Source organism: Hyaena hyaena, unplaced genomic scaffold, assembly GCF_003009895.1.
Source record: "Hyaena hyaena isolate Hyena2069 unplaced genomic scaffold, ASM300989v1 scaffold_61, whole genome shotgun sequence".
NCBI classification, from domain to species: Eukaryota; Metazoa; Chordata; class Mammalia; order Carnivora; family Hyaenidae; genus Hyaena; species Hyaena hyaena.
Window position 1 is genome coordinate 4,232,838 of NW_024080693.1, and position 27,704 is coordinate 4,260,541.

Sequence of the window (27,704 nt, forward strand, 5' to 3'; positions counted from 1 at the left end):
ATTTTGTGTGGCTCAGGGAGGCCAAGGGCTTGAAAACCAGCAAGTTCTTAGAAGCACCTCTGACTCTCTCCCACCTGCTCCCTCTGCCTGAGCAGAAAGGCCACCAGGCAGGCCCTGGTGCTCACACTTTACCCCTTCTATCCTCCTTCATTGGGCTGGAGCCTTTCTGCTCCTGGGATCCAGCGACCTGCTGAACCAGAGGTGGCATTCTAACCAGACCCTCAGGATTCTATCTGCACCTACGGATTTGAGAACTGGCCAAAGGGCAATTCTTCACCCAGGGCCTGGAGCTCAGAAAATAAGGTTTGATATCTCTGACCCTGGTCAGAGCCTACTGTGCCATGTGGGCTGGGGGATGCTCTCCTGGCCTCAGAGTCACTACTTCTAGCTGACAGTGACCTTCCCCTCTGCCACTGTACAGAAGCAAATGCATCAAAGGACCCATGACCCTGTGGCCAGCTGCAGGCCAGGCATCAGGAGGCTGGCCTTCAAGCTCCCGCCCCAACACACTGACTCTGAGCAAGGCCAATCACTGCACTTGGGACTCTCCCACTCAATGACACGGCCCCCAGGAGCAGGCCAGGCAGGAGGCCACATGGGAGACCTTTGAATCTAGAAGGCCCAGGCAGAACTGGACAAGTGGGCTCTGTGTTTACTCGCTGTCCATCCACTTAGATGACTCACACCAAGTGAACAGGGCTATGGTCAGAGTGTTGGGCTGTGGTCAGAGTACCCAGATGGATGGGGACATTTCTTTGGGAACCGGCCAAGAACACATCCACGTGGTGTGAATGTCTGAACCCACTATGCTGCAGGGTTCCCAGGAACACCCAGGGTGGTGCACGATTGTTGACATTTGCCACCTAGCATGGTTTCAGCCCTCCCTGAACCTTGTCTGAAGCAAAACCCTCCTGAACTTTTTGACCACACAAGTCCATAAACATTCTTTTTATTGTTAAATCAGTCTTGGGGGGGGGGGGAGTTTCTGTCACTTGCAGTTAAGAATCCTAACAGAAAACGCAGCCTTCCTCAGCCACAGGAAGAGAGGAGGACTGGACTGAGAGGCATCAGACACTTGGACAACTGGACAGAGGTGAGATGGGGCCAGAGGCCTGGGCAGGCTGCCCTGGATCCGTGGGAGTCAGGCTGCACCAAACCTGGTTGGTCCCCTGAGCACGGCTCTCTTGTCTGGCTCAAGGTAAGTGCACATGCCTGGCCTGACGAGGCTCAGCCAGCAAGGCGGTCAGCAAGGTGCATGGGCAGACCGTGGTTTCTAGGACGCCCAGTCTTCCCTGGGGGTATGGTTGTCCCAAGGGCAGGTGCTGTGGTGCAAGTCCTCAGACAACAGGGGACCTCCCTCCAGTCCTACCTTCCCTCTGGTCCTGACAGGTACCCTGGGGTTGTCTCGGTCAAGGGGTCATCTGGGGCTACAGCTCACAGCGCTGAGAAATAAATTTGTTCTCAAGAGGCCGGAGTGTTTGGGTTTGCTAAGGAAAGAGAATTACCTGAAGTGGAACAGAAGGATGCCAATGTCTAGCACAAAGGCACTGGGGTCCCAGAGAGAAAGAGCCATTCCCACTGAGCCTCCCACCCATGGGGCAGGGTCCCGGGGGGCTGCTGGGCAGCCTGGGAACTCTGTTCCCTCAGGGGCCCGGGCAATGGAGTCTGACTGGATGCAGCAGGGATGGGGAGACCCTCCCACACAGCTGCAGATCCGGGTCAGCTGTGGAAGGAAGACCAGGAGACCCCGGAGGCGTAGAACTCCACTTGGCTGGGCCAGTCGCCGTCCCCACTGCCCTCCTTGTCCTCGTCAGAGTCATCATCGTCCCCGCTGGATGCTCCGCAGACGGCCCCGGCCAGGTAGGCCGGCTGCCGGGGCGACCCCGCGCTCCGCTCCTCCTCCTCCTCCTCCTTCCGCTTCTGGGTGGCCAGCTCGCGGTAGCAGAGGCTGCAGACACGCAGGGGCTTGGGTGACAGACGCGGCAGGAGGAAGCGCTCTCGGGAGCATTCGGCACAGACCACGAAGCCGCACTTGCGGCAGTGGTGGCGCCGCGTGAGGGCCGAGAAGCGCGTCTGCGTGCAGCGCATGCAGATGTCCGTGGCCTTGTCGGGGATCCAGGGCGCCGCGTGCTCCGTGCTGGGCTGGCGGCCCGTGGCCATCAGCTGCCGACGCACGCACTCTTCGATGTGGCTGATCCACTCCTGGCGCTCCGTGGTGGAGGCGGCCGACACCACGAAAGACTTCTTGGCGGTCTTGATCATCCAGCGGTTCTTGGCCTGCAGGGTCTCAGGCAGCGGCTCCAGTGTCACCTCCTCCAGCGGAATGATGTGCTGGCTGCGGTACTTGCGCTTGTTGAGCACGATGCTGCCGTACACCAGGATGTCGTTGAAGAGGAAGAAGATGCGCGGTTTGGACTTCTTGCGGCACTCCTTGGTCAGCACGCCCTCACCCAGCAGCACCCGGCCCGGCAGGGCCAGAGGCTGCCCGGATGCCCCGAAGCAGCTCTCGACCGCTGCGATGCGCTGGCTATTGATCTCCGTGTTGGCCAGGTAATCCACCATCTTCTCTGGCAGCCTGGCTGTGGGAGGAGCAGCAGGTGAGGGAGGCAGCAGCTTGCCGCGAACAGCCAGGGGGTGGGGGGGAGTGGAAGGTGGGAGGAGTGGTGGAGGGGGGGGTGGGTTGTGGGGGGAATGGTGGTGGGGCCATTCTGCCCACCCCACCCCCAACTCACTGAACCCACCCAGCCAGACAAACCACTCATTACCCTACTGTAACCCAACCAAACACACTCAGGGTCCCAGAAGCCAACTCTTAGACAAGGAGCTTCAGAGAGATGAAGGGGGATTCCGCAGTAAGGGGCATGAGGAAACCAGCTGGGGATGGGATATGTGGCTGAGCCAGGTTACCACTGTGGGCAGTAGGGGCTCAACTCTCTGGGGAGCTTTGGGATACAAGGTAGGACATGTCTCAATGCTGTTCACCCAAGTTGAGCCCCAACTCCCATCACAGGCTTACAGGGGCCCCAAGGACCTGGCACTTTGGGCCTGCCCCAGGTGGAAGGGTGCAAGTACATGTACCAGGACACTGAGTGCCAGGCAACAGGTGTCTGCATACCTAACCCATCACTATCTCCCCCATCCGTCAAGCCAAACCATCACAGACCTGCAACCTACTCACTCAGCGGTGAGCTCAGTGTCCCCACTGCCATCATCACAGGTATCATGTGCTCAGTGCTTTCTCTGTGTCAAACATGACTATCTTATTTACCCCTCACATCAATCCTAGGAGGTAGAATCCCCCACTGACAGGAGGGAAACTGAGGCTCTGTCAGTAAGCAGAGGGCCCAGAGCTTGTACCCTGGGAGACAGTGCCTTCCTCCATGGAGTGTGAGGCCCACTCTGTCCTCCTCTGCCAAGCACAAAATGTTGGTGGCCCAGATTTTATGTAGGCCCCTGACCCTCCAGACTCATGGCTTTGAAGACCACCCAAATCCTACTGATTCCCCAGGTCAAGCCTCTAGTCCTGGCTTCTCTCTGAGCTATGGGCACTGGTGTCCATCTGCCCATGCGATTTCTCACCCATTCATCTAAGACAGTTCTTGTATTCAACATGCCCAACACAAACCCAGCTTTTTCCTACAGCTCTTCTTCTTTTCCATAAACAGAACCATTCACCCTAACCTAGGACTCATCCTTGAATTTCCTCTTTCCTGTACCTTCAGCATTCAACTCATAAGCAAGCTCCACCATTTTTATCTCTCACACTGAGCCAGAGGCTGCCTACCTCTCACCACACAGTTACACCATTGAATCTGGAGCAAGGCACCATCATGCCTGCCTGAAGTAGGCTGTCCCATGTTGCCTCCTTCCTGTGACTCGGCTCTCAGCTCTCATCTCTCTTCAGAAAGGGTCTCTGAAGCTCAGGTGGCTTCTCCCCAAACCCAGGACAAGGTTGGCAAACTATGGCCTGAGGGCCGAATCTGGCCCATGGCCTGTTTTTTGTACATAAAGTTTTATTGGAACACGGTTACTCTCATTCATTTACAATTGTCTGTGGCTGCTTTCATGCTGCCAATGTCAGGGATGACGAGTGGTGACAGAGACCACGGGCTGTATCTGGTCTTTCACACTAAAAGTTTGGTGACCCTTTCTCTAAGATGTTATCCTGTTTTGTTTTTTCTTTACAGGACTTAATATTTTGTCTATCTATCATTAGCTTACGTGTGTCCTATTTCCCTCACTCAGCTGTAAGCTGCATGAGAGTAGGAGCCTTTTCTTGTTTGCTATAGTGTCCCCAGTGCTTGGAACAGTGCTGAGTAGGTGTTTTGTAAGTCGCTAGTGAATGAAAGAACCTTTCCAAAGCTCCCAGAGGGCCCACCATGTGTGAGTCAGCTGTTACTTCTGAAGAGGAAGCAGGTAAGAGCTGATCTCACTGCCAACACCATGTGTACAGGCACACAGAGCATGACCCTGGCCAAGCTGATCACACATGTGGTATTTCTGGGTCACCACACTGCAGTTCTATAAGTTAGACCGCTTATGAGAAGCCAGAGCAAGGCCCCGTGTGCAGGCTGAACACGTTGCACAAGACGGGTGCTCGGCCCCCTGAGTCACATACCACCTGCCCCCTTCAGACCACAAGGCATCCTGAGAAGTGCTGCCCACACCACCTTATGAAAGAACAACTATTTTTATGTTGCTAACCTTGGCTGTGTGTTGCAAATCTAGCTGATTATTGGTGACACCCTGGGGCTGTCCTGCCAGGACTGCTCACTGGGTCCCTGCTGTGGACAACCTGGCAAAATTCCAGGGGCCACCCTCTGGCCCCTGGCCTGCATGCTGGGACCCTGAGATGGGCTGGATGAGGGCTGCACTGGAAAAGCTCAGAGCTCAATAGAGGGAGACCACCAAGACCAGGGACTATTGCACCTGCAGTGGAGACAAGAGAGATGCCTAGCAGCAGGGGAACGGGTCAAATAACCAGGTCCACTCGTACAAGGGAAGACTGTCAGCAGTTACTATGACTCACCCAATCTATGTGGGTCAACATGGAGTGAAAACAGACATCCAGCACTGAGTGGAAAAAGCAACCTGCCGAGTGGTATGTGACACTTATATGCAGATATCACACAGCGTTTCAAAAGTGTTCAAGAACTAGATTTCTGAATAAAGATGGACAGGATGGAACTTCACACTCATGAGGGTGGCTTCTATTAAAAAAATAAAAAAGCCCCCAAACCCCAGGCAATAACAAGTATTGGCAAGGATGTGGAGAAGTTGAAACCCCAGCACACTGTTGCTGGAAATGTAAGTTGGTGTAGCACTAAGGAAAAGAGTATGGGGGTTCTTCAAGAAATCAAAAATAGAAATACCACATGATCCAGGAATCCCATTCCTGGGTGGATACCAGAACGAACGAAAGCAGGGTCTCCAAGTGGTCGTCACAACAGTCAAGACATGGAAGAACCCAATGTCCATCGACGGACAAATGGCTGAACAGAATGTGCAACAGAAGACCGTACTCCCATAGAAAGGAAGGAAATCCTGCTACAACATGGATGGAGCTTGCAGACATTTGTGCTCAGGGAAATAAGCCAGTCACAAAAAGGCAAACATAGTTTGGTTCCACTTACACGAAGCATTGCCATGTAGTAAAATTCATAGAGACAGAAAGTAGAAAAGTGGTTGCCCAGGTTGGGGGGAGGGGAAGGAAGAAGAGTTGTTATTTAATGGGTATAGAGTTTGTTTTGCAAGATGAAAAGAATCCAGGAGATGTTTCACAACAATGGAAATATACTTAATTCCACTGACCTGTACACTTAAAAATGTTAAAGGTTAAAAAAAAAAAATGATGGACCCAAACCAAAGTCAGGAGAAAGTGGCCTGGGGAAGGGTGACGTGGATGTGACGAGGAATGGGGGGGATCAAGTCGGACTTCACCTTTATGATATTTTCTTTCTTTTATTTAAAAAAAAAAAAAAAAGCAGCAGCATAGTGATAAAATCACAAAACCAGCCAATTCCAGGAAGTGGGAAGTTGAGCTTCATTTTCTTTCTCTAAATTTAAGGTCCTCAAAAAGAAAAGAGGGACAGGACAGTGTCTGCATCAGGAGCTCTGAGCTTACTGGCTGTGGGCTCTGCCCTACAGCATGTGCAGTGGGTCACCTGGCGGGGACCACACAGTGTCAGGGTCCAGGGACACAGGAGAGGCCAGAAGCCCTGAGCAAAGGGTGCTGCCTGTTCTCTCCAAGCACACCTGTGTGTCAGGCTGTCTGGCAGAACTGGATGAAAACCCAATCTTACCACCACAAACTGAGGCTTAACACATTTGGCAGCTGAGGCAGACAGACTTTGTGCCAAGACAGAAGACAGCAGATGGCCCCCACTTGGCCCCGTGGGGTTTGGTGAGTTCTAAGGGGCCAGCCAGGTACCCCCTCTGACCATGCCAGGTAGGGGGTGTGGAGGCAGTGAAGGGAAGCACCCAGGGAGGGGAGAGGTTCAGGCAGAGGAGGGCCTACAACACTGTCTCCTTGTCCCTTGTGGGGGTGTCAGCATGCCTCACGCAAGACCCCCATACTGCTCGTCCCCAGCTGATGACTCACAGACCCTCTCCAGGCCCTCATGGCCCCTGTCTAGCTGCTGGCAACAAAATGTGGCCCAGGGAGGGTGGAGGTGATTGTGAAAGGGATCTGGGCTCTGAGCTGATCCCACACGCTGACTGGGGTATCCAGAAGGCTCGCATGCCCTTCTCTTCCATGAGCCTATAGCGGGTCCCAGGCTGAGTGAGGGGCTGGGCAGACTGTTGTCTCCTGGGGTTCCCTCCATATCTGCCCACCCTTCCCACAACCATAATGTCACAGCCTGGTTTGACATGGCCTAGACATTTTTCGTGGTAAATATGGCAGCCTTTCACCCAAGCAGATAGGGAATCCTCCTTTTTACTGTTCTCATCAAAGAAGTGAACCTCTCTCCTTTAGGACAGGGCAGCAGAGAGCTGACCCAGTCCTCTTGGGACCTTCCTGCCTCTAGCCTCTGGCCCTGGGATAGTGCCTGTGCTGCCTCTGTACCCAGGGTACTGACAGAGGGTGGATGCTCCTGAAGGGTCAGTGTCTGACAGCAGGGAAATGAATTGACCTGCTTTTTTTTTTTTGGAAGGTTTGGGAGGGTACCAGGCTCCTGGGCTGGCCCTCTTGAACACAAGTGATCCCACCACCTGAGCTAGGCTGAAGGTGCTCGGTGAGCACTGAGGTCTAAGGTACCATGCCCCAAGTGTTGCTGGATGGCCAGGGTTCTGTGCATGACAGGCGAGGTGTCTGTCAAACCTACCTCAACTCTGACCCATTGCTGGCTTTTCTAAATACAGTTCATTGGAACATGGCAACAGAGGCTGGTCGCAAAGCCTAAAATATTTACATTTGTCCCCGTATAGAAAAGGTTTGCAGAACCCTGATCTGTACCACCCCATGCTGCTAAATGCATAACGCACCTACTCCGGGGACTCACCTGACACAGGGCTGTGGCCTGAAGGAACTTGTTTTCTCCTTTCCTCCACTCAGAAACAGCCTTTGTGATTTGAGGGAGATCTCTGGGGCCCCACCCTGGGAACCCTGGAAAGCAGGACCTAGGAGGGACACCAGCTCCACCTTTCTGTTAGAGTTACAGTTGGGGACACTGCTTGTAAGAGAGGGAGGTACCCGGCCAAGATTACAGAGAGGGGGGGTTGGATACTGCCCCTTTGGACTATCCTTTGGCTTCTGACTGGGGCCAGGCTGATTCATCACCAGCCCCTCCTTCCCTCCAGCCCCAAGCAGGCCCACTGTGCTTCCACACCTCCTTGATTTCACCTTCCAAATATGTACTGTAAGTCCTACCATGTGCCAGACACAGTCCTACTGTGCTTTGCACCAGGTTACAGCGAGGAACTAGGGACAGGTCCTTAGTAATGGACTTCCTGGTGGGGCAGCCAGACTAGTAAGTAAATCAACAGGTAATTTCTGATTCTGAGTGCTAAGTGCCATGAAGAAAAAGGCAGAGGACCTGCCTGGCACAGCAGGGGTGGGGGTGAGTCAAGGCCTGGTGAGGAAGTTAACCTGGCACCAGCCTTAATACTGTGACAGAGTCAGTCATGCGAAGGCTGGAGGAAAGAACGTTCTGGGCCTTGGGAACAGCTCAAGAATCTGACCCATGGAGGAAGGAGTGAGGGGTATGAGGTAAGGTCAAAGGGGCCAGCAGAAGCCAGTCCTGGAGGTCCAGAGGCCAAAATGAGGGTCTGAGTTTTTCTCCAAATACACTGAGGAGAGTGCCATGATCCAAATGTTCTCTCCTTCCAGAAGGGGCCGCCCCTCAGCCTTGTCCAGCCCTGTGCTTCCTGGAGGCCCTTCAAAAAAAAAAAAAAAAAAAAAAAAAAAAAAAAAGTAATAAGGAAAATAAACCAGAGGTGCCATTAACTAGGAGCTTACGGGTTCACCAGGTACAATAGTAAGCACATTATAAGTCTTATCTCACTTAATCCTCACAAAAGCCCCACTGGGGAAAGTAACACCTCCATCATCAAAATTACTACCCAAGGGCCTAGCTCCAAAAATAACCATGAGCTGCTGAAGGCTCTTGTTCTTGACGGAAGACAGAATCATAAATCCTGAAGTCCAGAGGGCAGGGCCCCTCTCCAGATGCCTGATCCTCTGCCCACCCTCCAGCCCCAACCCAGGGATCCCTTGGGGTGGCCTAGGCAGGTCCCTTAGCTCAGCTGGGCTGCCTCACCTCCTGTTCAGGGGCTGACGGGTGGTGACACAGGCTGAAGTTAAACAGCCCCCAGTGGAAATTGTGTGCCCAGGAACACCCCAGTACTAAGTGGAAACTGTGTGCCAAGAATGACCCCAGCAAGGATCCTCCCCTCCTTGCTGGCTTTTGACCCTCTGGGGTGAGATAACAGCTCTGCTCAGATTGCAAATGAGTATTTTCTTTGGACTGTGGAGATCAAGTTTCAGAGTGACTCTAAACCTTGGAACCTTTGGAACCTTCATCTTCTCACCTGCAAAAGGGGCTGATGACACCACTCCCCTGCTTAACTCTTCCGTGTTCAGGGAGAGAGAGAGGGAAAGAGATTCCAGCTCATTCCAAGGGTGGGAAGGAATTGCCATCTCTATGGGCCTGCCTCAGTGACTTTCTCTGAAATGGGAGATTAAGCCAGCCATTTCCTTTGACAACTCCTACCAGAAGTCACAAATTCCAACGCTACGGGGGCCAGACTGTTCCTCTGTGAGAGTGGCCAGAGAGGACCTAGGCCACTCGGAAAGCACTGCCACCCTCCCCCACCCCCCCACCCCATTGGACAGTGGTCTCAATCCACTTGTGCAGACCCCGAAAACCGGGACCAAGAAGTGAGACCACGACGACGGCGTCAGGCCACTTCTCTCCGAACCATCACCGGAAAACGGGCGTGCGGAGATCCCTATCGCCCAACGGGCAGGACCGCTGGCGCCTCCGGATCTCCTCCGCTCACCCGTCGTGCATGCCCGGGGATCTTGCTGTGACCGCCGAGCTCCCTTGCCTGAGCTCACCCCTCTCTCCCTGGAGCCTCTATCCCTGTCCGGCACCCCCAACCAGCAGTACGCGCCCTTCTCCGCGCCTCTGCTCGGGGTCAGGGTCCTAGACGGCCCTGGCCGCGCTCCCGAGCCCCGGAGCCACCTGGACAGGGCGGCCCGGAGAGACTGGAGGCGGCGGGTACGCACCCGCTCGCTCCGCACGCCCCGGCCGGGCTGGGGGTCCCTTACCTCCTCCGCTGGGTCCCCGTGCGCCTGCACCCAGCCCAGCGGCTGTCCTGCAGTCCGCTCTCCAGCGCTGCTTTCCCCTCCGGGTCTGGGTCCTCCAGCGCCCCCGGGGCCTGCGCGACTGCTGGCCCTCTCTAGCCGGACACGCCCCCCGCTGCGGCCCGACCAATCGGAGCCCGGGCGCGCAGGGCGGGGGCGGAGCCTGGACGCCTCCCGGGTGCCCTGGAAGGGTGCGCGGGCGGGGTGTCCCGAGCGAGATTCGGCCGGACCTTCGTGAACTTACTTTCTGGAATCTCCTGGGGCTGGTTCTCCAGTCTGAATTCCCCAGTCCTCTGCTACCAGTTTCCCCTGCAGCAAGCCGCACACCGCAGCTCGGCACCCTAGCTGCTCACACCCCGCTGTTTACGCGTCCTAGCTGCGGGCACCCGAACAGTTGGGGGAGGGAGGGGAGAGGCGGAATTATCGTGCAGTGTGCTGCCTCGGGCTGGCCTCCCTGCTGCTAGCTGACACAGTCATCTGCTCTCAGCCACCGATAAATTAATAACCATAATATTAAAAATCAGCAGCATTTAATCTATTTTAAATGTAAACTTTTTTATAGTGGAAACTTTTAAACATACAGCGAGTCCAGTTTAATGGGATCCATGTACTCACCCACCACACGTTCCAACATTACCAGCAGGGACCTCCCCGCCCAGGCCCTCGCGTGCAGCCCAGGACACTGGACAGAAATTCCCAGCCTCACCACTCAGGAGGTCCGTCTCAGCCTCCCGCTGGTCCCCTCCTGGCAGTTTATCTCACACTGGCTTCTTCCTGTTCCTCAGAACCCGAAGACTGTTCCCACCTCAAGGCTGTTAAGCCACTTCTGGACCTTTGCACTTCCCTTGCCTCCAGATCTTCCCATGGCTGCATTTTTGGCGATCAAGTCTCAGCTCAAACTGCCATGTCCTCAGAGACTTCCTTGACCACCCAGAGCAGCTTCCTGCCTCCATCCCATCACCCTCAACTACCTCACCCAGTTTTATTACTTTGTAAAGTATTTCTCCAACCCGAAGGCATTGTATTAGATCACTTGTTTACATGTCCATGGCTGGTCTCTCTCACCTAGGCTGTGAGCCCCATGGGCTGGACTATACTCACTTTCTTCATTCCTTTGTCTCCAGTGCTGAGAACAGAGTTCAGCACTTAGTAGAAACACAGTAAATGTCTGATGCAGTTTGTCTTGCCAAAGAGTGCAGACCCTAGGCACATTGGAGAGGAGCTGGCTCAGGCCCATGCAGAATCTGCGGGCCAGGACCAAGGCAAGAGACAGCAGCAGGAGCCAGACTGGATCTGCCTGGAGGCTGGAGCACGGAGGCGTGAGCTGATCAGTGGTGACCTGGTGACCTGCTCTCCTGGGTGGTGTGCGTGGAGCCTGTGAGGTGAGGAAGTACCTCTCCCAGCCCAAGAGGAGTGAGGCCAGGACTTGGACTAAGAAGGGAAGGGGATGAGGCAGGGAAGGAGAAGGGAAGGAGAGGCCTAAAGAAAGAAGAGGGTGGAGGTGGTAGGCCACCAATGTGGCCTTGGAGAGCCCACATCCCCACCTCCACCACCTTCTCTGCTGTTACCTTCTCAGCAAGGACAGTGTTTACTGAGCGTCTGACAGAAGCTAAGGCCTCATAAACGTATTTAAACATTATAAACTGCATTGCCAACATTTCATATTGAAAGATTTCATATAAAAATCAGGTTTTCACCTTCAGGATTTAGATGGAGCATGTGACCCAGTTCACTGCAGTCCCCCCTCTCTCTGTGGTTCCCCTCTTGCCCCACTATACCAATTTATGTGCCTCCAGTTGAATAAGCACTTGAATTGATGAGCCCTGGGGGTATAGGCAGGCCTCCATACAGTACAGAGGAGAAGGAGACAAGGCCCACTGATCCCGGAGGCTGACTTATAACCAGGGAGGTGGGTTGGGACATGGAGACACTGGGAAATGCCATCTCAGATGTACACACTGATGGTTGCCAGGGGACAGTGGTGCTGAAGGGGGACTTCGAGGTGAATCTTCAAGGCCATGTTCCATGCCTGCTTCAGCACCAGGTCCCCACATCCTAGCAAGAAGGGCTTCTTGGGGAAAGTAGGCCCTGCCTGGAGTGAGGTAGCCATGGGAAGGGAGCTGGAAAGCCCTTGAAGGCAGGCTTTCTTGTTTACAATAGTGGCCTGGCACCCAGCACTGCACCTGGCATGGGGCAGGTGTCCAGGAAGGGAGGCCTTTCCCTGGTTCTGCAAAACCAGAGGGAAGAGACACACCCATTAGTCCCGGAGTTGGGAGACCCCAGCTATCGTTGTCTCATTGCTGGTCCAGGGCCCACTGGGGCCTCAATCTCCTCATCTGTCCATTCTTCCAGCACTGCCATTGTGTGGATCTGGGTGGCGTGCTGGGAAATCCCCTGGATGTCGCACAGACTCTGACCAGCTAGTCGTCCACCCCTTCCCAAAAGGGACCAGCTGTGGGTGGAGAGGACCTGGGTGGAGGGCCGTGCTCCTCCAAATACGAGGAAAAACTCGTGACTCAGGGAAAGGCAGAAGTTGACTCAGCCAAGCCACAAGCTGTGGAAAAAATGAGGTCTCCCTGAGGCTTTTTTTGCTCCTCGGGTAAGAAGCCCTTTCTGAGGGAAAGCTGGCTTCCAGACTTCAGAAGCCAGGCTTTCAGGAAACTGCCAAGGCTTATGATTTTCAAGCTAGGAGTTCCGGCAGTCACCTCAGTGGAAAATGCCAGGAATTTATCTCAGATCTTTTTCTCAAGTTTTGCCTAAGTGCCAAGCACTGTATGCTACATACTTCATACTTCATATTAATCTTATCTCTACTCAGGCTGGACCTGCCCTTCCCCACTTTGGGTCTAAGAAAGTGAGGCAGGCACAAAGCATTTAGGGCAAAGTATCAAGACCAACACAAGTGTTGCAGCAAGAGAGACGGAAACAAATGGGGCTGAGTATTAACAGGTGAGGACTCTAGGTAGGAGGTCAGCAGACTTTTTCTGTACAGAGTCAAATAGTAAATATTGTAGTGTCTGTGAGCCAAGATCCCGGCAGGGGTTCTGCTCTGCTGTTGCGCAGTGAGAGCAGCCCTGGACAGTGCGCAGGCCCGTGGGCAGACTTGACCTAGGGACCCTAACGTTTGGCTGTCCTATCAGGTTCCTGTGTTATGAAACATTATTCTCCTTTTTTCTTTAAAAAAAAAAAAAAAAAACCTTTTTAAATGTTTATTTCTTTTAGAGAGAGAGAGAGAGAGAGAGAGAGAGAGAGAGCAAGCACAAGCTGGAGAGGGGCAGAGAAAGAGGGAGGCAGAGGACCCGAAGCAGGTTCTGTGCTGAGAGCAGAGAGCCCCATGTGGGGCTCGAACTCATAAACTGTGAGATCATGACCTGAGCTGAAGTGGATGCTCATGCAGACGCCCTTCTCCTTTTGAGTTTCTTTTTAGCTACTTAAAAATATAAAAGCTCACAGGTCATGAAAAAACAGGCCACAGACAAGAGTTTGCAGACCCCTGACTTGCAGATGTTCATCATGCCTTTCTTACAACTGTTCTGATGGTTTGAAAATACTCAAACCAGCAGGGCTCCTGGGTGGCCCAGTTAAGCATCTGACTTCAGATCAGGTCATGATCTCACAGTCTGTGGGTTTGAGCCCCACGTCTCGCTCTGGGCCGACAGCTTCAGATTCTGTGTCTCCTTCCTGCTTTCTGTCTCTCTCACTCTCTCTCTCTGCCCTTCCCCCACTTGTGCTCTCCCTCTGTCTCAAAAATAAAGAAACTAAAAAAAAAAAGAAAACAGAAAGTTGGGGAAACAAGTAAAGGGAAAAAAAGGAAACAGTGGTTGTGCTACTTATAATGGGCAGGTCATGAACTCAACTTCAAATTGGCTCAATTCCCATGATTCTACATGCTGCTTTCTTTATCAGTAATACACATAAAACACCTGAGACAGAGTCTCAAAGCCATGGAAATGTGGGACATTTGGGGAAAGATTTCTATTTGAATAGTTATGAAGATTGATTTTAAGAGAGGAGACCCTGAAAGGTTTAGAAACTGATTTCATAAGAAACTCTCTCCAGATTGCTGGATTTGGAACTGCTCAAGTATTGGATTTGAAACCACAAAAGAGCATTGGCTTCCCCTCCCCCACATCCCTGCCTCTGCAGCGTCAATATTTATCCCTTTTTGTGTGTGTGTGTTTGCCCAGGTGTGACAAGTCTACACATCCTTGTCACGTTTGCAGGCATTATTGTGCCCGCTTCCCATCACTGGTGTCCTCATGAGGCCCTGACCAGACCAAAGGCAAAAATGAGGAAAAATGAGAAGAGAAACATTGTCCTTTGAAAAATGCTTCAGATGGATAAAATAAATGTTGAATCTAAAGATAATATTCAGAATGATTTAGGCACACCTAGTTTCCAGAATGGGGTAACGCAAGAGGCCTCTGACAGCACTGGTGTGACAAAGTTCCCTCTGGGTCATTCATTCAGCAAAGAGTCTTTGGACGCTGTGTCACTGCCGAGCAGTGGAGCCCGAGATGAAGGAGGCTCTACCTTTGCCCTCGGGAGGCTCACAACCAAGCAGGCGGCAGAGCTGTGCAAACACTCATCCATGAGAAGTGAGAGCCGCTCACCCAGGGCAGAGGGCAGAGGTCATCTCAGGTGAGAACTGTCTTCGTTGGATAACACATCTTGGAGCACAGTTTTGGCACCAAGGACTCAGCCTTTGGGGCCTGACTGGCAAAGAATTCTTCATCTGCTGCATTTAAGGCAAGAATGGGAATTTTAGGGACCAGGAGCATGCAAACTAGAGAGAGAAAAAGGCCCAACATGTGTTGTGGGAGAGGGACAAGGGAGGCTCTCTGGCTGAGAAAGCCAAGAAAAGCTTCAAAGGATGGGAGTGGCTGATATTCCATTTGAATTACTTGCTGACCTGCCTAGGATGCCCCACATTGTTGGCCATTCCCCTTGAAAACTTCATGAAATCCATACCTTTATCATTATATCCAATTTGCATGGTGGGCAATGTGGTGACATCTATCACACTGAGAAAGGCACAGATCCTCTGTCCAGCTAGTCCACTCCTAGAAATTTATTCTTAGACATTATTTTGTATTTGTGCAAAAGGATATATGCTCCTATTTATTCATTGCAGCTTTGCTTACGGCAGGGAAATAATGGGATGGCCCAAATGTCCATCAACAGGGGGCTAGTTAAATAAATTATGGCACATCCATACAGTGGCCGGGCTTATCACAGTCAAAAGGGAAGAATATCCTGATGTGGAAGGATTTCCAAGATCTATTGAGCAAAAAAAGTAAGGTGCAAAAGTGTGTCTGTATGTGTGAACTCCTGCATGTGTGTGAAAATTATTGCTGGCAGAATTCATGAGAAACTGGTCAGAGTGGTGGCCTCTGGAAGGGCAGATGCGTGGCATGGACCCAGGGGAGGGGGAGTAGCATTTTCTACCCTTGTCTGGTTCCCTCCCACACTGGAAAGATGCACCTGTGCAACCAGCAACCAGACGCCATATTGTGGAAATGGCATTACGCAACTCGCCTTGCTCTCTTGGGTCACTCACTCTCCCTAGTCATGAGGATGGCCAAGCAGCCATGTGGAGAGGTCGTGTGGTAAGAGACTGAGGCCCTCCTGCCAACACCAGCACCAGCTTGCCAGCCACACAAGGGATTGTCCAGTCCTAGGGAAGCCCTGAGGTGGCTGTAGCCCAGATTGACATCTTAACTGCAAACTTCTGAATGACCTTGAGCAGAACCATCCAGCTAAGGCCCTCCCCAACTCCTGACCCACAGAAACCACGTGATTCACTAAGTGTTTATTATTTCAAGCCACCCAATTTTGAGATAATTTGTTATGCAACAACAGATAACTAATACATCCTTTTATTTCTTCTAGATTTTGTACCTTCTGCATTTGTGCATATCCAAATAGTGGTGATGATGATGAAAATCATAATTATAACCTAATATACACCATGGACTATGTGTGCAATAATTCAGGAATATTACCACTGGTGGATATGGGGCAAAGCAGTGGGAACCAGTGTAGGGCAATCAGCCCTGGACTAAGCAGTTCTCCCCATGAGTGGTCATAGAAGGAGAAGATGAGCCTGACTTCCAGGTGTGTGTTGGGGGTAAGGGATGGTACCTGTGCAGGGCATGGATAGCCTGTAGGTGCAAAGGTTTCATACTAGCTGCCTGCAGGCTCACAGGCCCTCTCTGTTTGGCCAGTGCACTGAATTTTAAAATCTGAACTTGACACCCACCAGAATTTCTAAAATTATAAATGTTGACAATGTCAAATGTCGGCAAAGATATAGACTAAGTGTGTTCTGGAGGGAGTATAACTTGATATAACCACTTTGGAAAACCATCTGGAAAACCATCTACAACCACTTTGGAAAGCTCTACTGAGCTCAATATATGCTGTCCCATGGCCTAGAAATGCTGCTCCTAAGTGTATATCCAAGAGAAATGAAGGCATGTGCCCACCAAAGTAAGTGTGCAAGAATGTTAGAAAAATGTTATTTATAATAACAAATTAAGCAAAACCAAGGAGGGATTCATTGAAACCTCCGATCCCCAACCAATCAGCCAGGAGCACAGGTGACAGCCTGGACCCGTGCCTGGTGTCTGCAGTGGGAGGGGTGATCTCGTGGGACTGAGCCCTCACGCCATTGGATCTGATGCTGTCTATGGCTAGACGGTGTCCGAATTGAGTAAAATTGTGGGACACGGGGCTAGTGTCTGAGAATTTCTTGGGTGTGTCAGGGAGAAAGACACATACTGGAACTGGGTGCAGAATGTTGATGCCCCTCCTCCTCCTGCTCAAGGGTCATGGTAGACTGTCTTTCTCAATTCACTCCTTCCATGCCAAGGCTCTACTTCCTGAGGGCTGCTCCCAGCCAATGTCTGCATGTGCAGGGTCCTGGTAATGATCTGTTCCTGTGAGATGGGGACCCTGGGCAACGTCTTAGTGGGTCTGCCATAACAGATTATAGACAGGGGATCTTAAACAATAAAAATTTATTTCTGACCCTCCTGGAGGCTGGAAGTCTGAGATCCCAGCATCAGCACTCTTCTCGGTTGTAGACAGTCTTTTCCTGTGTCCTCACACAGGGGAGAGAGTGAGCTTGCTAGCTCTCTGACCTCTTCCCATAAGAGCCCGAAGCCCATTCCTGAGGGCCCCTGCCCTTGTGGCCTGTGTACCCCCCAAAGGACCAAATCCCATCCCACTGGGGTTAGGTCTCCACATAGGAATTTTAGAGGGGACACACTCAGTTCCCAACAGGCGGCCTTGGCTGGGGTTTTCCCTATTGGCCTGACCCAAGCTCTCCTGGAACTGCTCTGCATTCTAAGACTCTCTACCCAGCTCTTCCAGCTCCCTCTCTTTGTCCAGGTGTCTCAGGACAGAGTAGCCCATAGGCTCTCCCCACCTTTTCTGGAAACCTCTTCTTTATCCTTCTCTGGTCTTCCCTCCAGTTCATGCATTTGCATGTCTGCTCCCGTCTCGCTGTCTGCTTCCTGGAAGGATGTACTGGTGGTACTGCCGGCACCAGAGACCCCAGACTCCAGACGTCCTGCCTCTGCTCTGCCCTCCCTTTATCGCCTGTTTCCCAAACCCTTAGCTCTCTCCTCTTCAGCTGAGGTGACTGAAGAGCTTTGATTCACCCTCTCTTCACATCTTAAAAAATTTTTTAGTTTCAATTAAAAGAAATAGAAAATTTCCCTTTTAGTTTTTAATTAATTTCTTAATGTTTATTTTTAAGAGAGAGAGAGAGAGATTGATCAGGAGTGGGGGAGGGGCAGAGAGAGAGAGGGAGACACAGAATCTGCAAAGCAAGCTCCAGGGTCTGAGCTGTCAGCACAGAGCCTGACATGGGGCTTGAATCCCCCAGCCATGAGATCATGACCTGAGCCGAAGTTGGACACTCAACCGACTGAGCCACCCAGGTGCCTCCTTTATTTATTTATTTTTTAACTCTAATATTATTTTTAATTGAGATATTATTGACATTGAATATTATGTTAGTTTCTAGTATACAATAGAGTAAGTCCGTATTTGTATATATTATGATCACCACAAAAAATCCTGCTTGTTTATTTTTGCTTTTGTTGCTTTTGCTTTTTGTGTCAGAAACAAAAAATCATCAGCGAGACCGATGTCAGGGAGCTTAGCACCTGTTTCCTTCTAGGACTTTGATGGTTTCAGGTCTCATGTTCAAGTCCTTATTGTGTTTTGAATTAATTTTTGTACATAGTGTAAGATAGTGGTCCAGTTTCATTCTTTTGCATGTGGCCGTCTGGTTTTCCTACATCATTTATTAAAGAGACTGCCTTTTCCCCATTGCATGTTGTGGCTCCTTTGTTGTAAATTAATTGGTCATATATATGCGGGCTTATTGCTGCACTCTTGATTCTGTTCCACTGATCTATGTGTCTGTTCTTATGCCAATACCATACTCTTTTGATGACTATAGTTTGTATAGTTTAAAATCTGGGAGTGTGATGCCCCAACTTTGTTCTTCTTTTTCGAGATTGTGTTGGCTATTGGAAGTTTTCTTGAAACAGAAAACTCATCATCTCTTTCATGATGCATTTTTTTTAAATTTTTAATGTTTTTATTTATTTCTAGGAGAGAGAGAGAGACAGCATGAGCAGGGAAGGGTCAGAGAGAGAGGGAGACACAGACTCTGAAACAGGCTCCAGGCCCTGAGCTGGCAGTCAGCACAGAGCCCGACGTGGGGCTCGAACCCATGAACCGTGAGATCATGACCTAAGCGAAAGTCAGACACTTAACCGACTAAGCCACCCAGGCGCCCCTTTCATGATGCATTCTATTCCTGTTTCTTGAGACAAACTGCAGCAGCATCTTCAAAAAATGCCTCACCAAACCTCCCTGCTTAGATTCCATAAAGAGGATGAGGAAAAACAGTGTTTTTAACAAATGGTGCTGGAATAACTAGATGTCCATATGCAAAAAAAATGAACTTCTAGATAGATCTCACGTTTTATCCAAAAATTTACTAACGATGGATTGGTGACTGAAATGTAAGACACTCAAGTATAATCGTTTTAGAAGAAAACATTAGGGAAAATCTTTGAACTTGGGTCAAGGAAAGAGTCTTTAGATAGTCACCAAAAGCATGATCCAGAAAGGAAAAAAAGGTAAAATTGGACTTTATTAAAATTAAACTTTTGTTCTGTGAGATACACTTTTAAAATAAAAAGAAAACTGACAGGATAGGGGTATATATTTTCAAATCACATATCTGACAAACAGATACATATTCATATATATTCTTTTTATATAATATATAAGGAATTCCCAAAACTGAACAAAAAGGAAATAAACTGTTCAATTTAAAAATAGTCAAAATATCCCAGTAGATACTTTACCAAAAAAGATATATCGATGACAAATAAACCCGTAGGAAATGATCAATATCATTAGACATTAGGGAAATGCAAATTAAAATTATAATGAGATACCACTACACACCTATTTGAATGGCTATTAAAACCAAACCAAAACAAAAAATGATAATACCAGGTGCTGGTGAGGATGTAGATCAACTAAAACTCTAACACATTGCAAAATGGTACAACCATTTGAGAAGTAGTTTGACAATGTCTGAAGAAGTTGAACATATTCTCACCATATGGCCCAGCAACCTCACTTGTACTTACTCAGGAGAAATAAAGACTTTTGTTCACACCAAACCTGTTAACAAATGCATATAACAGCTTTACTCATAAAAACCAAAAATTGGAAATGGCCCAAATGTCCTTCAAGTGCTGAGTGGATGAACAAAGTATGTATATTCATACAGTGAAATGAAAAGGAACTCAGTCCTAATAAGGAACAAACCACTACAGACCCAGTAACAAGGATGGATCTCAAATGCATTCTGCTAGAAGAATCCCAGACTCAGAGGCTCCATACTGCATGTTCCAATTTAAATGACATTCTGAAAAGGCAAAACTATAAGATGGAGAACATACCAGCATTGTTTCAGGTTAGGTGTGGGGTTACTACACAGGAGCAAAATGAGGGTAACTTTTGGGGTGATGGAAGCGCTTGTGTATTCTGATTGTGCTAGTGGTTGCACTGTACACATTTGCCAAAACACATGGAACCTAAAAGAACGTGAATTTAAAAATGAAAACAAATATTAGTCAAATGCATAATTACATAATCTGTAATGTAGAATCTCCTAACACGTAGGGTATTTCCTACATTTGTTCATCATATGGTTGCCAATTACATTGGAATTTGTCTGTGTTGCAAAAGCTTAATGTATTAGATTTTAAAAAATGGCCAAGTCTGGGATTAGGGGTTTGGTGGCCATCTAGGTATTAAAGAAAATCATTCTGGAATAGACACTTTTCCAAAGAAGACATCCAGACAGCTAACAGAAGACACATGAAAAGATGCTCAACATCACTCATCATCAGGGAAATCAAATCAAAACCACAATGAGATACTACCTCACACCAGTCAGAATGATTAAAATTAACAACTCAGGCAACAACAGATGTTGGCAAGGATGTGGAAAAAGAGGAACACTTTTGCATTGCTGATGGGAATGCAAACTGGTGCAGCGACTCTGGAAAACAGTACAGAGGTTCCTTAGAAAATGAAAAGTAAAACTACCCTATGACCCAGCAATTGCACTACTAGGTATTTATCCAAAGGATACAGGTATGCTGTTTCAAAGGGGCACATGCACCAATGTTATAGCAGCAGTATCGAGAATAGTGAAAGTACAGGAAGAGCCCAAATGTCCACTGATGGATGAATGGGTAAAGAAGATATGGTATGTATACACACACACACACACACACACACACACACACATAGACACACACACACACTGGAGTATTACTTGGCAATCAAAAAGAGTGAGATCTTGTCATTTGCAACTATGTGGATGGAACTAGAGGGTATTATGCTAAACAAAATGAGTCAGAGAAAGACAAATATCATATGACTTCACTCATGTGGAATTTAAGATACAAAACAGATGAACATAAGGGAAGCAAAAATAATATGAAATGAGGGAGTGGGGCAAGACATAAGAGATTCTTAAATATAGAGAACTGAGGGTTGCTGGAGGGGTTGTGGGTAGGGGGATGGGCTAAGTGGCCAAGGGGCATTAGGGAAGACACTTGTTGGGATGAGCACTGGGTGTTATATGTAGGGGATGAATCACTGCTTTCTACTCTTGAAATCATTATCGCTCTGTATGCTAACTAACTTGGATGTAAATCTAAAAAATAAAATAAAATAAAACAAATGAAATAAACAAATAATTACTTTAAACTAAAAAAAAAAGAAAATCATGCTGGAAAACTTGCAAGTTACCTATTGTTAGAGAGCAGTAAAAAAAAAAAAAGAAGAAAGCACGCTCAACTTTCCATTGTCAAGAGTTCTTTCCCTAAATGCATTAGGTAAAGGTCTTTCTTACATTGTGCTAGGAATTCTTCAGCCCATTTCCTGACTGGGAGGCCAGAGTCAGAACTTCCCCTCCCCTTTCCAAAGTCAACAAGTGGGAATTTCCCAAGAGCCACAGTTTCCCTCACCCAAACCTTAATAATCAGAGCTCTGAATAAATTTTTAAAAAATCAGCAAAATCAAAGACATACAACAATAACAACAAAACACAAAATCTCCCACACCAGATGAAATAAAATAGAGCTAGAAAGAAACAAATAAAACAAAACCAATCTAGGCCTAGAAACGGCCTTACAAAGGCCCCCGGGGAAAATATCGTGCCAAAAATCTTTCTAAAGGGGTAACTGGAGTTAAGAGAAACAAGATTTCTGAAATGAGCTTCGTTCTTAATGCTGCCCTGACCCCTCACCCCACCCCTGACGCTGCAGTGGGGAGAGAGGGAGAAGACAGAATCCTGTGGGGACAGCTCAGTAATACCTTCCAATCAGAGACAAATAGATGGAGGTCAGGAGTGGCTTTGGGAAGAGACATGGAAACTATTAGTGGCTTTCCTGTCCCCATGGTCCCCAGGGTCTTACAGAGGCGGGTCAAACCACCTGGCCCTGTGTTGATTTTTCCTGGCTGGGGAGCACAGCTAGAGACAGAAGACAGAACAATCATGTCACCATTGCTCTAATTTTCTCCAGCCACAAATTCCATAGGGATTCAGGAAATGGATGGCTGCTTCTGGGTTTGACAAAATGTAGGAATGTCTTCCCAGTTAGAACCGCACTGTGCTTTGATTTCCTTTGATTGCAATGAAACAACAAACAAAACAAAACAAAACAAAAAAACCCAATTCTAGACCCCAAAGGCAAAGACCCTTCCTATTTCCCATCAAAGTCACTACTAAGCTGTACCCAGGACCCATGTCCCCTTCTCCTGCCGACGTGTTGATCAGGGTATTTCATCATCCCAACTGCTTTGCCATCCAGAGTAGGCATTGCCTATTTGGTACCCAAGGGTTTTGTCTGGAGCCTATGGCCAGGCCCCTGCAGGAACTATGGGGCAACAAAATGTCCACCAAATGGAGACACACTGACCCCTCTCCTAAGCTCCCTCTCACAGGCTGTAACAGCTCACAGGGCTGTCCTGAAAGTCTGGTATTAGTAGGAGAAAGTACAGAGAACTTGAAACAGCCAGCGTCATAAGGGCCCTTTAAAGAGTATGTGTGAGTGTACGTGTGTTAACAAAACTTTAAAATATTTACTGTAAAACAAACAACAGCTCCCTCCCCCCAGTTGCAACAAAAACTCCCAAATGCTTCATCAAATTAAATCTTGGAGGTTCAAAAAAACAAACAAAACAGCACTCAAAGGCTTACCTTGGATCTCTCCCTCCTCCTGTCCTCCCCCAGCCAGCCACTTTGATCTCTTTTAGCTGATTTGTCTCCACCATTCAGGCTTTTCAAAGCTTTGTAGCCCCTCCCAGTCAGGGGCTGGGGGTTCCTCAGCACCTCGAGCCCAGGGCACTGTGTGTGAGGTCAAACACTGAATTTGCAGCTTCTCCCTGGGAGGGATCAGCCACGCTCAGAGTGTGTGGATTAGTGCTCCAGAGGCGTTCCAGGGCAATGCAAGCACACAGCAGCTGTCTGCATTGTGACCAGGGAGTGGTTTTGAAGTATTGGTTTCCTGTTTAAGAAAGTGAGTCCCTTCTGGTTTTCATTCTCTGGTATTGAGACTGCCTTGAACCCATGTACCCTTCCCCCACCCCCTCCCTGAAATAAGTACTAGTTACATGGGGTCTCTGGCTACTGTCAGTGTCAATTAGGGACAGGATTTCACTTGGCCAAAGAGCGTTTGACTATCTGGAATCAAGCTTTCTTGCTCAATTTACATTTTTTCCTGAATTCATCACGTAAAGCATAGAACAGGCTTTCCCAATGGGCAGCACTGCATCTAACTAAAACCGGAATGTATTTATTTGCCTTTGGTTTGGAATATTTCCCAGTTCTGAGCCCAGAAGGCAGTTTTCCTTACAAGGTCATTGCATACAGTTGAGCAGGTTGTTCACTGCACAAAGTGCTCAGCAGAGATGAGAGACAGCCAAAATCTAACCTTCACTTCACTTTCCAAGTTGTGTCCAGTCTAGAGGGGACACCTTTTTAAGTTGTCAGTCTAGAAAGGAAACTTGCAGATGATGGAGATTCTTTTTCAATCCACAATACAGCCCCCATGAATTATTATAGGATCTCTCATCATATAAACCAACCTTGATGCTTCTGTGGGTAGGTCAGTCTTCTGGGTCTCTTGGAGAATCGGGAGATGTTCTTCATGAGATTCATGCTTAAAATCCATGGTTCTCAACTGTGGGCAATTTTGCTCCCAGGAAGGTTGCACAATGTTTGGAGACAATTTTGGTTACAACTTGGGATGCTCCTGGCTTCTAGTGGGTGGTGACCAGGGATGCTGTTAAATGTCCTTCAATGCACAGGACAGCCCCCATATTAAAACATTTTACAGCCCAAACGTCGACAGTGCCACTCTTGAGAAACTCTACCTGAAATGAACATAGCAAAACCACCAACTCAAGCAGATTGTCCTGTAGCAGTTCTGTCAAGTGTCTGGCTCATTGCCAGCTCCAGACACATGATGGCAACCTGACAACCGTCATGATGACTGCATCTGTGTTCCCGTTTGTTCCTGCCCAGCTCTTGGGAAGATCTCACTTCCATGTTGGAGCTTTGGCCTGCATCCTTACTCAGGTCAGAGTGCAGCGGGTAAGCCTGGCCCTTTTTACTTCCATCCCTGCACAGAGGGGCCACAGAGGTCAGTGAGGCCCCTTGGGGGAAGAGGAGCCCAGGGGCAGGGGCTGCAGGGCTCTGTGGCCGCCCCACCCCCACCCTTGACCCTGTAGCCAGGTTTGGACAGTCAGGGAAAGCTGTGGTTTCTACACATACCTGTGGCTGGTAAAGCTGCTCCTCCCTGAGCCCTCAGAGGCTTTGAAGCCCAAAGGTCTGATTCTGGATTTGGGAGTGGTTCTTTGTCAGCATCCATTCTTTCTCAATGGGCAGTCTTCCGGCTTCCTGCCTACAGGTGGTCTGTCTTTCTCTCATATCTGGATTTTTGTTGTTTTCTGGAACACTCTTCCCTGTGAATTTCACCTATCTTCAGGCCTCAGGAGGACTGTCCTCCCCTCCCCCAACCCTCCACCCCTCTCCGGCTGCAAGGTGCCCCTGGATCCCATATTGAGGCTGAGGCACATCTACTTTTCTTTATACCCCACAGCACCCCTGCTGAGTCCATTCCTGCTCTGTCACTCAGCATCCTGAGTCTTTCTGTGACCCTTCCTCCCTGGAAACTGAGGCCCTGAGGATCAAGGCCTTGGGCTCACTCCCCATGTGCACACCCACAGTGGTTGCTCAATACTTGTTTGTGTTGATTTGAGTTTCCCCTTAGAAGCACAGCTAGAGTTAGCTGTGCTCACAGAAATATTCTGAGGCCAACTGCCTCAGCCACACTCACTATATGCAGAGGCTGTTCTATGTAAGAGGGATCTCTGGACTCTGGCATCACAGTTGCATTTGTAAGAGCTTGCATGTGTCTGCTGTTTATGGGACCTGTTTCCCTTTAGATTTTCTGATGGAGAAAGAAACCTAACATCCATACCTCGGTTCATTATACATGCACGGGGTCCTTGTTAACGGAGGACGACGACTCTCAGACACAAATCCCTGAAAGTGAGTCAACTCACAATAAGAAAATAAAAAAGGAAAAAAAAAGTGACTTGACTTTCAAAAATGAAATAAAATTATGAGAGTGTTTATCTTCCATTTAACAAAACGTAGGTTATGCTTATAACTGCCTGAACATTCTTAGAGTGAACAAATCTTGAGTCATGTTGGTTTGGAGAAGGCATATGTTTTCAGACACAATGTCTGATCACTCGGTAGGATTTCCTTCATTTAATGTTTGATTCTTGTTACTTGGTCATAAGAGTTAGTTCTGCAAAAACATTTAATTATTTTATCAATTTTTCTTAACCCATCAAAATTCAAATCATTCTCTTTTGAAGCCCCTTTCATTAGCCTAGCTGATGTTCTCCAAATGTTATCTATTATGCATTTTATCAAAATCAAAAATTAAAAGTTTTTTAAGTGTTTGTTTATTTATTTTGAGAGAGAGAGAGCACCAGCAGCAGAGGGGTAGAGAGAGGGAGAGAGAGAATCCCAAGCAGGTTCTGAGCTCTCAGTGAAGAGCCTGATGCAGAGCTCAAACTTATGAACTGCAAGATCATATCCTGAGCTGTGATCAAGAGTCAGGTGTTCAACCACCTGAGCCACCCAAGTGCCCCAAGACATTTTTTTAAAAAACATTTTGCCTTAAATTCTATTTTAAGTGTATTTGCCTTAAATTCTACTTTTTAAGTTTATTTATTTATTTTCAGAGAGAGAGAAAGAAAGAGAGAGAGAGAGAGAGAGAGAGAGACAATGAATGAGTGCAAGAATCCCAAGCTGGCTGGGCACTGACAGCGCAGAGCCTGACTCAGAGCTCATGAACCATGAGCCAAAATCAAGATTCAGATGTTTAATCTACTGAGCCACTCAGGTGTCCCTTGAATTCTGTTTTTTAATGATAATATCGTTACATCCACTCCTCATATCATTAGTGTTTGCTAAACAATCTTTAGGCACACAAATATTGCCAAAACAATCTTTTTCCATTGCTTCAATTTAATATTTTTCTCTAGCATGAAAAGATAGTGAATTTCTCATCTAAAATCCTCCTTCTTTATCCCCAGCCTCTGCTTTAGTATCCCAGAGCACAGTTACCAAGGAGAAGACTCCTCTGAAATCCATCCATCTTCAGGGGAGTCCCGAACAGATCTTGTGGACTTAGAGGTCATGAAAGTGACCTCTGACTTACAGGCCTGAGTTAGGAGCCCCTTAAAAATGGTGTTTGAGTGGGATCCTCATAAGGCATGGGCAGCTTTCAGTTAACAATAGTGATACCAGTGAGCACTTGCTGGGCATTTTCTATGTGCTCGGCAGTGGGCTGAGGGCTCTTGTCCACTTGAGCCTGGAAACATCCCAACAAAGTTAGTTCCACTATCAATGTCATATTCAATCTCATTTTGCACACGAGAAAAGTGACGTTCTCAAGCCATCCTCCTAGAAAGTACTAGAACTGACTGTCTAATCCAGGGCTGTCCAGCTCCAAAGCTTTTGCTCTTCGCTATTTATGTGTGCGAATGAACCTTTACCTCACCGGGTCTACCTCCGCCTCCTTCTGGCTGCATCCTGCAGTAGCATTCATGTCTACACTGTATAGAAGCAGGTCCAAATCCTTGTCCTAGGGATTCCTATGTCTAACCCTCCAATCCCTAGGTCTTCCAGTTTTGCCTTCAGCCTTGTTAGTGTAACCCAGATGTAACTGAGGTCCCACGTGGCTCAGTCTGTGTGTGTGTGGCGGTCAAAGAAAGATGGCCACAGCCATGAAGTACTTTAGAGAACTTCCAAATATAGAGTCAGACTCTTGAGGAAATGTCACAAGAGAAAACACAGTCTTCCGGTTCAGCAACTGTTCAAAACTCCTTCTCTCCATCACTGCTCATTTCCGCCTCCTAGTAGACCGTGGCAGCTCTCCAAGGTTTCTTTTCCTCCCCTACTCTGGTCTCCCGGCCTCCAAATTCTCCCTGACACACAGCCAGGCAGCTGCCTGTTCCTTTTCTTCCTCATCTTTTCCCACCTCAGCTTTTTATTATGTGGACCAACTTCACTTCTCTCGTGTCGTTAGTTTTCTGTTCTCCTTCGTCTATTGTCCAGATCCAGCACATCCAGTCATAGGTCAGCGCATGACTCAGAAAGTGAGAATCCTCTCCCCTGGGAAGCTACAGAGAAAGAGAAAGGAGAGGAGAGAGAGATTTAGGAGGCTGAAAATATGGTTAGTGTCTGTAGCATGAGTGAGATGCACTGAGCTGCCCTGGGGGTGAACATGATGGTATGTAGCTTCTGACAGGAGAGGAGGAAGTATCTCAGAGTCACATCTCCTTGCCTCTTGCCCCCTTGCTTCTCTATGGAAACATTCTATTCCCTGCGCACAGGGACCCATTTATTTTGAAAGATGCTGGCATCCACCCAGCCCTGCAGGCCAGCCGTGGGCCCCACCATTGGAGCAGGTGTGTGTGGGGTTCAGGCACTCAGCCCCGATGGCTGCCCTGACAGCCAGAATCGGTGTTTTCATCTTCTCCAAGCAGCAGAGCTCCCCTCCTGCCTGCAGACTTTTTATAATAGCAATAAGACAACTCTGGGGAAGATCATCTTGTATTAACTCCGGGGAGTAATCATCTAATCACATTCCAGGCTGATTTGAGGCACTCATCTGGACCAAATGCCTCCCCACACCCCGGGAGCGGCTTTATGAGGCAGCAGCCAGGCCCCATCGAGCCTTATTGCTTAATTAAA

The 27,704-nt window shown here is 48.7% G+C and overlaps 1 protein-coding gene across 2 annotated transcripts; it reads right to left on the bottom strand.

The window, feature by feature from the left end:
- Positions 1–969: 969 nt before the first annotated feature.
- PLEKHF1 (pleckstrin homology and FYVE domain containing 1) lies at positions 970–22,706 on the bottom strand. 2 transcript variants are annotated; one of them, XM_039231935.1, is made up of 2 exons: positions 22,626–22,706; positions 970–2,579 (listed from the first exon to the last, which is right to left on the bottom strand). In XM_039231935.1, exon 2 carries the CDS (start codon positions 2,560–2,562, stop codon positions 1,720–1,722), a length of 843 nt encoding a protein of 280 aa, XP_039087866.1. In that variant the 5' UTR covers positions 2,563–2,579; positions 22,626–22,706; the 3' UTR covers positions 970–1,719. The 2 variants fall into 2 exon arrangements, with proteins under 2 accessions (XP_039087866.1, XP_039087865.1); XM_039231934.1 differs by lacking the exon at positions 22,626–22,706 and adding an exon at positions 9,773–9,847.
- Between the last annotated feature and the right edge of the window lie 4,998 nt (positions 22,707–27,704).